The sequence below is a fragment of the Poromitra crassiceps genome (genome assembly GCF_964638095.1).
Source record: "Poromitra crassiceps genome assembly, chromosome: 27".
NCBI lineage: Eukaryota > Metazoa > Chordata > Actinopteri > Beryciformes > Melamphaidae > Poromitra > Poromitra crassiceps.
Window position 1 is genome coordinate 6,498,671 of NC_139650.1, and position 16,027 is coordinate 6,514,697.

The following is a 16,027-nucleotide window of genomic DNA, read 5'->3' on the forward strand; positions in this document are numbered from 1 at the left end:
AGGTAACTTGTGCATGAGAATATCACCATCTCTCTCTCTCTCTCTCTCTCTCTCTCTGTAGACTGTTCTGACTTATTGTGGTGAAGCAGAGAGCATTGATGGCTTCGTCTCTCTCCTGAAGAGCAAACTACAATCCCCAGGACTCTCAGGTCTGGTTCCTCTGGATGAAGCCCAGGTGAAGAGGGTGCTCCTTGACCACAAGCTGCCCTCCAGGGTCCAACTACCTGGTGGCGCCATCATCCAGGACTGGCAGCCGCTGCGGCCAATGGAAGGAAACCTGAGGATCTTGAGGAGGCGGGACCTGACCTGGTTGGCTGACAGTCAGGAAGCACCTGTCTTTCTCAGCTTCTCCACCCCTCCCTATCCAATCCCACACAACGGAGGGTCACTTCGTTTCAACATTGACATTTTTGGGACAGACCCAGTGTTGGCCCAGTGTGCGCTTATTGGCCTAGTTGAGGCTGCCTTGGTGAAGGGGGCGCTGAAGGGATTTGTAACGGTTATTGTTCACATTGACACGTCATTGAGGGAGACACTACAAGCTTTCTGTGAGGGGCACCAAGGGGTGGTGAGGGGTAAAGAATGGGAACAACTGTTTCTAGAGAGAGAGATATAGATAATTCACCTTTTTCACAGCAGCCATTTTGTGTCTCAAAGGCAAGAAGTGAAACATTAACAAGGGCCCAGGCACTGGAACACCCAAATGGTTTGGAAGTTGGAAACCCTCTTTAATGTTTTGCTTGCACCTGTGTTAGTTCCTGCCTTTTATATGCAAAATGGCTGCTGTGAAAAAGAAAGTCCAATCCTGAAAAAAAAAAAAAACTTTGACCACAACGTCTCAATCCTATATTCATGATTTGTAAACCCAAACTAAGTTATGTAAACTAGAAATATTGTGCGCTCCATTTCTAGGGTGGAGTCTGATGTGTTTAGTGTTGTTGTTGTGTGTACATCAGAACACACAACTGTACATTTCTGTACATCAGAAATCATTTGTATATCTCCTTTTACCATTTACTCTAAAATACTAAATCTCTAAAATACTGTTGTTTATGCATATTTTCACATTACTTTGAGAGTAAATGGCAAAAGGAGATATACAAATGATTTCTGATGTATAATTTTGAAATTTCCATAGTTAAAAACCTGTCATTTGACACCAGAATCATCAAAATCGCCCTGGACAGTGAAATCCTATGGTAAAAATGGCTGAAATGGCAGCCATCTTTAAAATGGCAGCCATTTTGAAATTTTCATGGAATAAATCTGGCTTCTCTGTGGTCATAAATGTATGGTTTGATAACAAGATCATTCATATTGGAAACTTCTACCCAAAGTTGCCCCCAAAATAGTGTTTTCAGGCTGGAAATGGCAAGTTGACATCAGTCATCCTTCCTGGCTGAGGCTATATAAGTTCAATGATGTCATCAGTGATGATGTCATCAGTGATGATGTCATGTTCCAGTACCGGGGGGGTGGGGACTAACTATAACTCCCAAGCCAAAGGTCCACTAGTATTATAAGAAGGCATTTAGCATATGGGAAGGCTATATCAAAAGTGTCTTAAGGGCATAAAGACTGACCTGCAATTTTCTGCTTAAATTCACACTTGGACTAAAGTTATTGTGCTTGGCCCTAGCACCATCTAATAGGTATTCTGGATGGCATTACCCTGGCCTCCAGCTCCACCGTAAGACATTTGGGAATTTGTTATCTTTGATCAGGATCATCTCTCAGAAAGATGGAAAAAAACGAATTCATGCATTACATTACATTACATCATGCATGTGTTACTTCTGGATTACTGTAATTTATTATCAGGTTGCTCTAAAGTCTCTCAGCTGATCCGGTATTATGCCGAGTTTTGCATCGCCGCCGCAACAGCGAGCTCGCTGGCTCGCACAAACTGTTTTCATACTTCTCAACGTGCCCAGCATGAGCATCAATACAGACAATCAGACAGGACGTGCCTGTGCTGGTGGGTGAGGTCACTTCAGTGGTGCTCTGCTTCCCTCTTGTGGTGAGATTGTGAAACTACATAGGCTTGTACTGTACAATATTTAGTAGGTGCAGGCCAGAACTGATGCTCGATCAGCTGTCGGCCATTCATTCATACAGTGGCAAACCAAAGTGTATGTCGATCGTCATCATCAGTGTTGGGGGTAACTCATTACAAAAGTAACATAGTAACATATTACATGTAGGCCTAATATATTACTTTTAGCAGTAACTCAGTAATAGAACTTATTGGATTTCAGTAATATTAGTTACTTTGTCAACTCAACTTACAAATGGATTTTATTGAATCAAAGCACATATTTAAATAAAGATACAATCATTTCCTATAACAACTGTCTGTTTTTATGCAAATAACCACTACATATGACAATAACAAAGGAAAGGAATACCATTTAAAATTTTGGATTGTTTACACTGACTTCAAGGCGGTTGACATTATTTTTCGGGATGATATCATACAGCGTTCCTGAGAAGGGCTATATTTTTCCCTACCTGAATGTGAACCTCGCGTCACCAGGCTCTGCAGCTAGTATTAGTATTATTAGTATTAATATGCAAGTATTTCATATTCTGATTTGCATTAGTCTCTGCTGTAATGGTCAGTCGTACAAATTGTCCCTCCGCGGCACCAGTAGAATATCTTCCGGCACAGCAACGCAGCTCAACGGTTAGCGCTTTCTGTGAAGGTCGTGAGTCTTACTGGTGAGTATTCCCTAAACTGAGACATTTAATGGTATATGTTGTGTCTTAGATATAACTACACCTTAACATGCTTAGCCTATTTAATGGCGTCTGACTTTCACTTATAAACAAACATTCACATTGTTCACCTTGTAGCTTGTTCCTAAACTGTCAAGCTAGCTCAACACTAACGTTAGCTTATGCTGTCCTTATCAGACATTAGCCAGCAATGCTACTACTAAGGCTAGCTTAGCTCATTACGGTCAGGAGTGTGGCACAAGCAAATACATTACTTTGGTAGTGTAACGTTAATATTATTTCACACGTGCCTAGTAATGTAAAGCTAAATTGGTTGGTTAATTATTATCACTTGCTTTGACTGAAGGGGAAAGAAGCTAACGCTTTAATGAGCAGATGAGTAGCTACCATTCACTGCCATTTTATTGTAAACAAATTCTGCGTTAATTGTTGATAACAGACCTTATTTATTAGCTGCATGTGTATGATGCAGTCTAACATGGAGTCACATGGTGCAGCAACGTTAGGTAAAGTGAGGTAACGGTCACACGACTTGGCTCTGGTGACTGTTGGCGTCCTGCCTGTTTTTCCCACACATTCATATCGATATTATAAAGTTATGTTGGCTGTTATCAACATTTTCTTATACAAGGACGGACCTCACACATCTATTCGATTATGTTTAATTATGTGTCAAGTCTGTGCACATTACACAATAAAGTATTGACTTTAGAGTTCTATGTTCAGCTCAGTGAGAGAGCCCTCAGCACCTTGAACCTAGGGTTCATTGTACATTACTTTGAATGATATACACAAACGTTAAAAAGGCTTTACTGTGGGCAGGTTTAAGAATGTTTCTTCGATATCTTAACAATTAAAAAGCATGAATGTTTTGTTCTTTTGAGACATGATTATCAATTAGCCTACTTCTTAAATGAACTAAGTAAAATGGCAAAGAGAAAAAGTTAACAATCTTTAATGTCTATGTCTTCCTCTGTGCTCATGCTGAATACGGACCTGCAGCTTGCTGCAGCTTACAGTTTCTTTTTGACATATTCAAGAGATGAATGATGAAACTTATGAAATTGGTGGTAGGATTAGGCAACTTTGGTGTCATCACAAAGAGATGAATAGGTTACGTTAATCTAAGAGGTAAAAAAACAACAGACGCTATCTCAAATATCAGTGGCTTATGTTATTATATGAATCTCAGCTGTAAAAGAAGTCTGCTGTTCTGTGTTCACATTAGACGACTCTTCTGGCTTGTCCCTAACATTGATCACACAGGCCGTTCCAAGGGTTGAATTCAGCTTGATTTCTCTGTCTGGGTGTTTCTCTCCAGGTCATCCACCATGTCTCTGGCAAAGCCTTTGATGAGGGGTCTGCTGGGCAAGCGCCTGAGGTTCCATCTGCCCATCGCTTTCGCTCTGTCCGTAGTGGCTGCAGTAGCTTTCAAGGTGAGAATAGGTCCACAATATGGTCTGGTCTAAAACCTTCATTCTGATTATTTAGCCATAGTGATTATAATAACGCGGCGTCCGGGTGGTGCAGCAGTAGATAGATTCCCTGCCTACCAACACGAGGGCCGCGGGTTCAAGTCCCCGTGTGTTACCTCGGCTTGGTCGGGTGTCCGTACCATACCGCCACAATTGGCCATGTCTGCGGGGGGGAAGACAAATGAAGGGTATGTGTCCTGGTTGCTGCACTGACTAGTGCCGCCTCTGGTCGGTCGGGGGGGGAGGGGAACCGGGGGTAATGGTAAGTAAGGTTTTATAATATAGCATCTTTTAAAAAACTGGGTTAACTTACAAAGTGCTTTACACACAAACAAAAGTAATAGCGTGATCCTCCCACCCGCTACGTCCTGCCGGTTGAACTCGTCATCACCAGCGTTTCCGTTAGACAAAAACGGTGTCGGTCAACATGTCCGGCATGATTTCAGTTTTCCAGACAATTGGAATAAATTCCGGTCACATATTAGATCTGTGTTTATTGAGCTTAAAAACAATTGATAGCAGGTTATAGCCTATAATCTCGATATTGCTGTGAATTCCCTGCACCAACCATGTTTTTATGACCGGTAAATCAAACGGAACGACCCGAAATCCAAGCTTCGGGGTTAATTCATTTCTCCATGTCGCGTGCAGCGTCGACTTTGATACACGCTGCCTTGCATGCTGAGTCACGCTTATCGATCGGTATCTTTTGTTATTTTTAAGAGAGAAAACCCCCCGAAACAAATGGGACTGGTTGTTGTCGGCTCTTTTTGTTATTTTTAAGAGGAGACGGGGGAAAAAAGAGACAAATTAACCTGGTCACAGTTAGGTGGCACTCATTTATCCTTTCCTCAGTCATTCTCCCACTAGCTGCCATGGTGAAGGGGTTTCTGCTTGGACCAGCAGTAGAGGGAGGAGGGGTGGGGGTGGGAGTGGGCTGGTTCATTGTAGCTGCAGGCTCAGCTTTAACAAAAAAAAGTTGCAAAATCTGCAGCAGCTGTGCCTCTCTCGTCTGACGGAGAGCAACGCGGAAAAGATGATCCCTTTCCTTGTTCGGAAATCGCAAAAAACACATTCATAAGACTGTCTTACGGAGTTGGTGAGATAAAATGTGTAAGATAACGTAACGTTTATGTAGCAAATAGGAAATCTATTTTCTTAATTTCTCCACTCCAGTACCGATAAGAGAACCGTTAACGTGAAAGCTTATTGATCCTCCGGTATCTCGAAATCCGGCCCCGGGGCCCGTTTGGTACCGGGTCTCGGTACCCATCCCTATTCACAGGGTGCTGTCTGAGACGACGAGTGAGAAAAACGAAAGAGTAGTCTCCTGAAAAAAAGTAAAAAGTGGCAGTGCTGCTCAACACGACGTAGCCTATTAAAAGAACACTGACAAGGGCTTTCAGTTCTCAGATGAAGGTATTCTTACCTTTTCTTCCAGTTCAAAGTTAAACGAATATTCCCAGCTGCGTGTATTATTTTCACCGGACTTGGTGACTTTGATTATTATAACGGTAAAAGTCCGGCAATTAGCGGAAAACGGAAACCCTGCTGCACCTCGCTGTCAGGTGAAAAGAAGCGGCTGGCGAATGCACATGTATTGGTGTGATACACTTCACTGTGACATCATAATGTTTTGCTTACCACTGTAGCTCAGAACACAATCTTGGGTCATTCCACAAAACGGTGGAAGTGGTGTCACTTTGGCAGACCCCAAAATCCTTTCAGATTTAAAATGGCATGGCATGGCATGGCATGGCATGGCATTAGTTAGTTATAGTTATATTGATTTGGACCCCAAGAAGGCACTGATAAAGTAAAAAAACATTTGGAGCTTCTCATGATTGGCAATAATGTCTGCACACACAGTTTGACATTTCATCCTTTTGACCTGTTCTTGTATTTTGATGCCCACAGTACGGAGTGACAGAGCCCAGGAAACAGGCCTATGCGGACTTCTACAAGCAGTACGATGCCACCAAGGAGTTTACCCGCATGAGGGAAGCCGGCATCTTCGAAAGTGTGCGGCCCACTGGCAGTTAAGCCTGCAGTGAGTATTTCTCTGTTTGAGATCGATGAATGAATGACCATCACTTTATTTGTCTTTTTTGATCAACTTCCTTCAGATTTTGCTCACGTTTTCTCTCCAGCTGTACTTGGCCTTGGCCAATTCCCCCCCACGTGGTCCCGGTCGTTGCTCCACCCCCTCTGCCGGTCTGGGGAGAGCCGTAGACTAGCACGTGCTTCCTCCCGATACATGTGCAGCAGCCGCTTCTTTTCACCTGACAGCCAAGAGTTTCACTGGGAGGACATAGCGCGTGGGACGCGGGAGCATCAGTTCCACACCGCCTCCCCAAACAGACGCCCCGAATGACCAGAGGAGGCACTAGTGCAGCGACCAGGACGCGTGTATACTTTTTATAACCCAGTTTAGGTAATACCACACCCGCATGACGTGACCGGAAGAAGCGAAGAAGCCTCACCTAAAAAAGTTATTTATTAACCGAATCTTTGCCCCTAACCGCAAGATTAAACCTTCAGAAAAACTTCACACCAATTATAACTTCAAACAGAGATTATTTGTTCGCGTTTCTGTGATCATCCATTACACTTAGCTTTTTATGCGGTCAAGCCAGCCTCCACTCTGAAATACACGATCAAACTAACCCGTTGCAATCAGTGCAGATATCTGATAACTTGCCCAAGTTGCATTCTGGATTAAAAAAATCGGGAGAAACCCCCCCCCCCCCCCCTTTTGGGCCCCAAATTGGGCACCACTTGCTTAAACTTGACTCTTAAAAAGCTGTACAAAACCTGCTCAGAACATGACCACTGATGAAACCATCTCTTTTCTCATCTTCACCAATGTTTTATTCCTGCTGTAACCATAAGTACATTGCTGTGACTGATTAGGGGACACTGGACAGTGTCCATGAGGGAGACTGGTGAATGTTGAGTAATATAAATAACTGACACTGCATAGGAAATGTATGTATATCAATGACCAAATTGTCATTTTCAAATGCTGGTGGTTTTAGAAATCGAGCACAATTAAGACATTTTCAGTCTGTACTGTAATGTCAACTAGACCTGACCTGGTTTTGTTGTAATATGAAGCCCAGCACTACAAATTTAACTTTATATATTTACAGTGATACATTTTGAATGGATATTGGCACATACAGAATGTTTAGTGGCACTATTGTCAGAACTATTGTCATATTTCTCACACTGCTGTATGTATCTAATTGTGCTGTTCTTGTGTTTTTCTTTTTCCAGCTTTGTGTCCCTTATTGTGCATTCCCAGTCTGAAGCTGAAGTTCCTTGTCGCCCCCTGGACGTTATTTACTGATCAGATGTGAACATCGCTGTGCTGTTATGTTCCTCTAAAATAAAGTATTCTATTAATGTCAGCCTCCTTCTCTTCATTATTTAAATATTCTCATTTGTGGGAGTAAATGAAATATTATGACACCTGCTTCCCCTCCCCCCCAGGAATATGAACATGAGATCATTTGTACCAAGCAATTGCACAGTGAGCGTACTGATAGTATGCATGAGGTGATATGTCAGAATCTGGTGTTGCTGGTCTGTGTCAGGAATGTTATCTAATCCATCTCAATGAGCATTGTAATGTAGGAGTTTTCTGTGCCCTGATGGCGTGCTATAAGCGCTGTATGAACCTTTTTATTTTTATTCATGTTTTAATGGGGCAGGTGTATGAAACATTGCATGCAGGTTGTGCTTTTGTGTGCATCATTGAAATTATTATGATTAATAGATCTGAGTCAGCCAGACTCCTTCAGCAGAGTTTATGAACTGAACTGAATGCCATGGGGAATCCAGCTCACTTCCTGGAGTGCGAGTGGCCATGTCACCCAGCTGTAACGAATTGAATTGACAGGAGACATACTAATAGCCTACCACCTAAGGTCCCTTCAGATTTTTATGTTTCAGTATTTTCTTTTTCTTATTTTGGGGGGGGGGGAGTGGATTACTTGTAGGTTTTTCAAATTTAACTTTCAGTTCCTCAGTTGAACTGGAATTGTGAGTTTATTTTGAATGGGCCTTTTTCACATCAGCCATTTTGTGTCTAAAAGGCAGGATAAATAAATAATAAAGGCAGGTGCAACCTTAACATTAATGAGGGCCACACCTCTGGAACACTTAAATGGATTGGAATTTGCAAACCCTCAATGCGTTTGGTTGCACCTGTGTTTATCCTGCCTTTTAGACACAGAATGGCTGCTGTGAAAAATGTCCATTCATTGAACTGACCCTGACCCACCTGTCAGGCCGTGCACCTCGCAGCGCCTCCTGTCGGCGAGCTGCTGCACTACAGCCTTTTGTCTGGACCGCCCCTCCTACACACACCGACGAGACTACTCTTCCTGGTTTGGAGCGGTGAGTGGATGTCAAGTCGTCCGCCAAGCGGTGTGTCAAACAGGTCCAAAGTTGTCCTGGCGGGAGGATGGACCGGAGAACCGGCAGACAGCAGCGGGACGGCGCGTAAACACAGAGCTAACATCGGTTTAAACATGAGAAACACACCTGAAGTTTAGAGACCCAGCAGAGAGCAGACGACACTACACTGCTGGAAACCCAAACAGGCTAGCTGCCTAGCTAGCTGCTAGCTACTGCTAGCAGTTAGCATAGTAGTATCAGTTCGGAGCGTCGGGCTTGAGTTTGCCCAGGCTTGTGTTGAAGTGAGACCAGCTACCCGAACAGGAGGACGACATGGAGAGCAAGGACAAAGTCCAGATGAGGAACCATCCTCGCAGGTAAGCGTTATGCTAAATGAAAACATGTAGGTCGTGTCATCTGACACCTCTGTTGACTTTATCTGTTGAACTAAATGAAAACACCTCGCTTTTTATCACCTGACATCTCCATTGACTTTGTCTGTTCAACTTGGCGTCATGTTAGCAGCCCATTAGCGAATCTGCTGGACTGGAAATTAAGACAATATTCGGCCACAACAAAACTCTTGGCTTGTAGACAGATATAGCTAAAATGACCAACTCGGTAACTTACTTAAAAAACACATCGTAGAACAGTTTGACTTGATTTATTAAAGACTTCAGTTTAATACCAAATTATATTCTAATGCCTGTTGCTGTCTGGACCCAGCAGAGTGCTGTGTTTCTGTAAGCCTGGACCAGTGGACCCAACATGATACATTTATCATGTTGGCCTTCTTGGGTTGAACAAGTGAACCAACAAAACCTTCGACACTATTCCACTTGTTCATGATTGTAGATGGATCCCAGGCGTGTCACCAGTAAAGCCATGCTGATCCCATGTAATACCTTCACTGTATTTTCTAAACTGAGGCTTAGCTTAGCATAACTTATTCAGCTCAAACCACACGTGAGAAGTTGATCCGATCCAAGTGTTGTTTTAAAGCCATGGTTTTTAGAGAATATGGTTGTGACGTGGGTTTCCATCATTGCATGGCAACAAGAGTTTGAAGGTTCACAGAGAGAGAGAGAGAGAGATTTTGTGGTCCAACATGTAGGCCATTGGACTCCTTTCTGAGCTCTGGTTAAGAATAAGAATCAACTGAATTCAGAGTTCATTCAGATGCATTGCATGTGAGTTGTACATCTAAATTGTACTTGGCAACTACTGATCCACACCTGCCATTCATTGTCCATTACAGGTTTGTCTGTTAGACCAGTATGTTTTTTAGACAAGTGCTGCTATACAAATAAAGCTATAAATCATGAAGCATGGCAGTAGGAAGTGAGGCGTAGTTCCTAATACTGCCTCTGTCTGTCCAGCTATCAGTCAGGAGGCTGATGGTGAAATACACAGCTGTCCTGTTACCACTCATCCACTGTTTCCCCTCTAGTTGTGGTGGAGCTTGGAGGTCTTTTAGTTTTGCTTCCACATCTGTACCAGGTTTGGTCACAGTTTCTAGTGTCATTTAGCCAGGGTTAGAGTGATATTGGTCTTTTAGACTCCAGCTACATGAAGCACTTTGTACAACCTGCAAAATAGTTATTATTATTATTATTATTATTATTATTGTAGGGCTGGGCGATATGGTTAAAAATCAATATGATAATCATAAGGATTTTTCTCAATATCTATATATCACAATATAATGGTTCATGTATTCAACATCTCCTTAAATAATCTAATTTTATCTCATTGAACCAAATGATAATGTTAGGTGGTGTCAAGCAAAACAGAACATTTTAAATAATATACAGTACCCTGCTGCATGAACAATGGGAAATCAGTGAGTCAGTCAGTCAGTCAGTCAGTCAGTCAGTCAATCAGTCAGTAAGCCCCCAAGGCACCTCTGCAGCCAGAATTATTTTTGCAGTTCTGAATGATTGATTGATTTGAAAATGTATTTTGAATAAAAAAAAACAATGATATTAAAACAATACATACACAAACAAAAATACACAAACTCTGATGAGAAATCATAATCACTGCTCGAAAAGGGGCAGGAAGAAGCCAAGGCTTTTTTTCGGGTCTTTGACCTCAGACCACACAGTGTTGTTCACAGAACTGACTGTTTCAGAGCATTTCAGATGATGCAGCTAGCTAGCTGCTAGCCTTGTAACTTTGTAGCATCCCTCTCTCTCTAAAACATTGGCATGCACGGCAGAGGAATAGAAACGTCGTCTACCATCTCCTCTTTACACAATAGTAAACTGATCACAGAGCTTATTTGCCAAAAGGTAAAGCTGCCATTCCCAGTCTCATGCTGCTGGAGTTTCCTGTGTGAAAACCTCTTTCACGACTCAATAGTTAAAAACAAACGAAACAACCACATTTCATTTCCAAAACTGTTTAGCAGCAAATGAGTAAATGCTTTCCCGAAATTAGTTTTTGTAAGAATGTTGTAAGACGAGATGTCACTGTTTTCAAATGTCATGTCATTTTGGATTTGGAATGAAACTCGATAACAAATCAGCAATATGACTCTTTATCCACTCCAGTCAGACTCTAAGGTAGGTTGATTATTTGTTCATATGAACAGAACAGACGCCCATATAAACTCAGCAAAAGGACTGGTATAACTACGTAATCCTACCAGAAGTCAGACAGTGGATTGAGACAGAAAACAGGAGAGTGGAGGAGTCTGACATTGCGCTTTTCTTTGGTCATCAATCGTTTTTCCAAGTGTCTTTCTTCTCATCTCCTCTTCTGTTATTTTTGCAGTCCTTTTCCTCATCAAAAGCTGCACCTTGGACCCATTTGGATCTATTTTTGGGTCCATATTGAGACTATTTTGGTCTGTTGGCTGATCAAAGATGTGAAGAGATTACATTTCTAGTGCTCTTATTTCTTGACTTATTTCTTGACTTATACATGAGTTATACATGAGTAACATGAATGCTCTTGGGAAACAGGATTAGTTGTTGCATCTATGTCCGGATGCTGACCGTTTAACTCTTTGCTACTACTTTCAATGGTGACATTCTTGCTTTTTCTACTGTTCAAGTTATTCTAACTTAGTCTGTCTGGAAGTCTGCTAAATTCTCCAAACACCTGTACAAATTACAGTAACAAATCAATTACCTGTTATAAAGCTTCTATTGTACATTTTCTATGAGATATAGGAAGGTTATGGTAATGTGTGGTCAAATGTTGAAATTTATTATTTTTTATTCTCTGTCTGTCTGTCCGTCTATCTCTGTGTCTTTCTCTGTGTCATTACAGACAGTTAAAGAAGTTGAGTGAAGACAACCTCACCAAGCAGCCAGAGGAGGTTTTTGATGTCCTGGAGAAGCTGGGTGAAGGGTGAGTCAGTCAGTCAGTCAGCGAGATGGCTGGAGACGCCACCTCCCATAGCAAAGTAATGAATGATGACACTGTCTCTCTGTCAGACTTTCTGTCTTTCTAAGAAATGTGAGTCTTTGAGTTTCAGTTAATCACTTCCTCCTTTCTCTCGTCCTTTCTCTCTCTCTCCCGCCTCCTTCTCAGTCATGCATTAAGCCCCTCCCTCCTCTGGTGCCCATCATCGTCATAAACATTGCATCTTCATTTCCTGTTTCTCAACTTACTTCCTTTTCTGAACGGCTGACGAGTGATGTGTGTGTGCGCGCGTGTGCGCGCGCGTGCCTGTGAGGTGACTGATCATCATTATGACCCCAGAAAAGTTCCGTTGCTTTCAAGTAATTAAAATGGAGGGTACAGATGTATTTATTTATTTATAAATTACAATCTGGCTGACTTTTAGAAACTTTAACTTCAACAGACATTCAAGTTAGCACTAATGTTAGCTTCCTAGTAGTAGGCTGTGAGTAACAGCTGCAACGCTATGTCAACAATGTGGCCATGCAACCTTAATGACGCTTATAGCAGGACACGTGGAACTGTCCAACCTCTCTCTGCATTTTATTCTCGTGTATAAGTAAGACGCAGTCCACTTTTTAGATGGAAAAAAATAATAATATTTAAAGTGATTCTTATATACAGGGCTTTACGGTAATGGTCACAAGCCCGTTCACAAGTACTGCCGACTGCGGCAAAGACGCCCATTTTGGACCTGTTGCTCTGTGTCTGTGCAGGTCGTACGGCAGTGTGTTCAAGGCCCACTATAAAGAGACGGGGGAGATCGTAGCCATCAAACAGGTTCCCGTGGAGTCGGACCTTCAGGAGATCATCAAGGAGATCTCCATCATGCAGCAGTGTAACAGGTACTTCCTGGTTTGTCTGTACGGTGACATTTTTGTGCTTGTAAGTGTGCGTTATGTCTGCGTGGCTCACCACCACGTGCATTTCTTTGACTCTCCTCTCATTTTGTTGGCTATTTGTTACAGCTTTTTAACACCAATAAATCATTAACACAATGATAAATCATTAACGATAATAAATCATTAACACAATAATTTGAGACAAATGAGACCGTCTGCGAGAAGGTTGGCAACCTGGACCGTGTTTTACATTCCGTTCCGTTGGGTCAGATTTCGCAGCGAGTCTGTGGGATCGCTTTACAGCAGAAAAAAGAACCGAGTCTGACCGAGCAAAAAATGTCAGTTTTCCACAAGAGCTTCTGATGGAAAGGGTCAAATCGCCGTGGAAAATCACCACCAATATCTTTTCTCTTTTCAGTAAAGACAGTAGGGGTGCTCCAAAAAATCGATTCTGAAAGGATTGCGATTCTTAAAGAGCATGGAGCAGGGTAATTCCTTTGCTAAATGTATACTTAACCTTGTCCCTATGTATATTTGAAAAGTTAATGCATCATTAAAAAAAAAAAAAAAAAAGTTTGAAAAAAAATATGGAGAAAAACACCTTCCTTTTTCAGAAGGAAATAACAGACTTTTATTGTGACAAGAAAAAGCCTGCTACGTCAGAGTGGGGAGTGGCTCTCGCGTGCGTGTCTCCCTCTCCCCTCCCACTGCATGGTCAAATCAGTCGCATATTCAGGACAGATAGTCAGGTCAGGTACTACGCTAGTCAAAGTCAATCAGTCAGCCAGTTAGTCGGTCGGTTAGTTGGTAGGTTAATCACTAGTTAGTTTTTAGTATATATTTAGTCAGTAGCTGCCTGTAGTAAGTCGTTGTCAGTGAGTTTTGGGTCGGGTGTCGCCAGGTTCCTGCATGCAGATAACAAGTCAGCTCCACTCTGCTGCTGCTGCCTGTCTGCGTGACACTCTTTCTATCTCTCTCTCTCTCTCTCTCTCTCTCTCACTCGCTCTCTCTCTCTCTCTCACTCGGTGTGTGTGTGTGTGTGTGTGTGTGTACCTGCTGTCTGCGCGGTGACACGCTCTCTACTCTCTCTCTTTTTCGTCTCTCTCACTCGCTCCGGGAGGGAGGGAGGGGAAAGAGCGAGTGGAGGGGCCCTCCGTCAGTCCCCCTCTCTCTCTCTCTCTCACTCGGTGTGTGTGTGTGTGTGTGTGTGTGTGTGTGTGTGTGTGTGTGTGTGTGTGTGTGTGTCTACGCTGTGTGACACGCTCTCTCTTCACTCGAGGGAGGGGGAGGCTGCGGCTCTTTCCTCCCCGCACAGCACAGCACAGCTGCTCTGCTCTGCTCTGCTCTGCTCTGCTCTGCTCTGCTCTGCTCTGCTCTGCTCTGCGCCGCGGCCGCGCCGGCCTGTCTGCAGCCGCTCTGCTGTGCGGGAGAAAGGAGGAGGAGGAGAAACCGCCACCTCCACAGCCAGCCACCTCACACACCCCAACTGTTTAATAGTGCCCGGCTCGCATGCCTCTCGGTCGGCTGGCCGGACAATATGCACCCCACTGCAGCAGCAGCTTCGGGAGGTTTTCCCACTGTGTTCGGGACTTCGGCTCTAACTCGGCCAGATGGCTGGACACGAGTGATACGTCACTTTTGCGCGCGCGCGTGTGTGTGTGTGTGTGTGTGTGTGTGTGTGTGTGTGTGTGTGTGTGTGTGTGTGTGTGTGTGTGTGTGTGTGTGTGTGCGTGCGTGTGTGTATCGAATTACAGTCCGCACCTCGGCCCGCCTCCGCTCGCTTTCTCAACTCTCTCCGCGGTCCGTTGTTTCGTAGCTGGGCTGTTCCTGCTCTCTTTCACTGTCAAAATTAGGCTGAGGCCATCATATGCATGTGCATAAACATTTGCTACCTCCTCTTCCTCCTGAAAACCGGCGTTAGCATCCATAGTGTGTGACTGACAGCCCTGACCTAAGTGACTACAGACAGAGGGACAGACGGGCATGCCTGGCGACTCCCTACTCTGACGTCAGAGTTTTGGGGTCCAAGATGTCAAAATAAAAGTTCAAAAAATAAAACGACCCCAGAAGTCACTGTAGTGTATATGTAAGTGTCTTAATGTGAAAATCAAGTTCCTCCATAATTCACCTACACATTGACTGATTGGGGTCTCTAACCTGCCCCATGCTCTTTAATGCCACGATTCCTGGATCGATTCCAAACTCCCAAGAATCGATTCTTAAAATTGTAAAAAAAATAAAATAAAAATTACAGTGCACCTGAACGCAACATGCAAGATACCAGCTGAATAAGTGTCCAAATGTTCATGTCATTTGTGTACTGTACTGCCATGGTGCCACCACCTCTTGCACTTAAGAACTCTGGTTAATGTATTCCCCCCAAAACCTATAAATCCTTCTCAAAGTCTACAGATCCCCCCCAGCCTATAAATCCATCTTATCTGAAGAACATAAGGGGTGAATTCCCCCCTAGTTTGCAAAATGAATTTAGGCCCTGACTGTAATAGAGAAGTTGAATTTGAAGTTCAGCATTAATACATTTGTCATTTTTTGTCTTATATTTACCTTTGTGTGTTATTGCAATATAAAACTACATAATTGAGAATCGATTCTAGATTCTGGAATCGAGAATCGTTGGAATCGAGAATCAATTCTGGAATCGGATCGTGACCCCAGGAATCGGAATCGGGATCGGATCGTGGCTTAGCCGGATCGGAGCACCCCTAAAAGACAGAGATGTGTTTGTAATGCCCATGCCAATACAGTCTGTGTGTGTGTGTGTGTGTTCACCTTTTCAGTAGGGCTGCAGCCAACTATTATTTTCATTATTGGTTAATCTGTCGATTATTTTCTCGACCAATCGATTCGTTGTTTGGTTTATAAAATGTCGCAAAATTATGGAAAATATCGATCACGTTTTTCCCCAAAGCCCAAGATGACGTCCTCAAAAGTCGTCTTTTGTCCTCCTGACCAACAGTCCACAACAAAGATAATCAGTTTACTGTCATAGAAGACTAAAGAAGCCAGAAAATATTAAGCCGGAACCAGAGATTTTCACTGTTCTTTTCTTACAAATTAGTCTAAATGATTACTACTCGATTATACAAATAGATGGCGATTCAATTTTCTGTCGATCGATTAATCGACTGATCA

The 16,027-nt window shown here is 43.0% G+C and overlaps 2 protein-coding genes across 2 annotated transcripts in view; both read left to right on the forward strand.

Moving 5' to 3' along the window:
* Nucleotides 1-2,651: 2,651 nt before the first annotated feature.
* On the forward strand, nt 2,652-7,627 carry cox6c (cytochrome c oxidase subunit 6C). The gene is made up of 4 exons (XM_083661806.1): nt 2,652-2,721; nt 4,061-4,175; nt 6,132-6,264; nt 7,494-7,627. The coding sequence occupies exons 2-3, from the start codon at nt 4,071-4,073 to the stop codon at nt 6,255-6,257; spliced, it is 231 nt and encodes a 76-aa protein (XP_083517932.1). The 5' UTR covers nt 2,652-2,721; nt 4,061-4,070; the 3' UTR covers nt 6,258-6,264; nt 7,494-7,627.
* Nucleotides 7,628-8,697: 1,070 nt separating this feature from the next.
* LOC310799001 (serine/threonine-protein kinase 4-like) overlaps nt 8,698-16,027 on the forward strand; it is a 50,735-nt gene continuing 43,405 nt past the window's right edge. The window contains exons 1-3 of the mRNA XM_083661570.1: nt 8,698-8,995; nt 11,898-11,978; nt 12,749-12,877. Of these exons, the coding sequence (XP_083517696.1) occupies nt 8,952-8,995; nt 11,898-11,978; nt 12,749-12,877 (254 nt within the window). The 5' untranslated portion in view covers nt 8,698-8,951. The remainder of the gene's footprint in view (nt 8,996-11,897; nt 11,979-12,748; nt 12,878-16,027) is intronic.

Coding starts and splice junctions, on each gene's coding strand:
- cox6c (XM_083661806.1), top strand. CDS start 4,071: ATGTCTCTGGCAAAGCCTTTGATGAGGGGTCTGCTGGGCAAGCGCCTG. Junction 4,176..6,131: donor TGGCTGCAGTAGCTTTCAAG/GTGAGAATAGGT, acceptor TGATGCCCACAG/TACGGAGTGACAGAGCCCAG.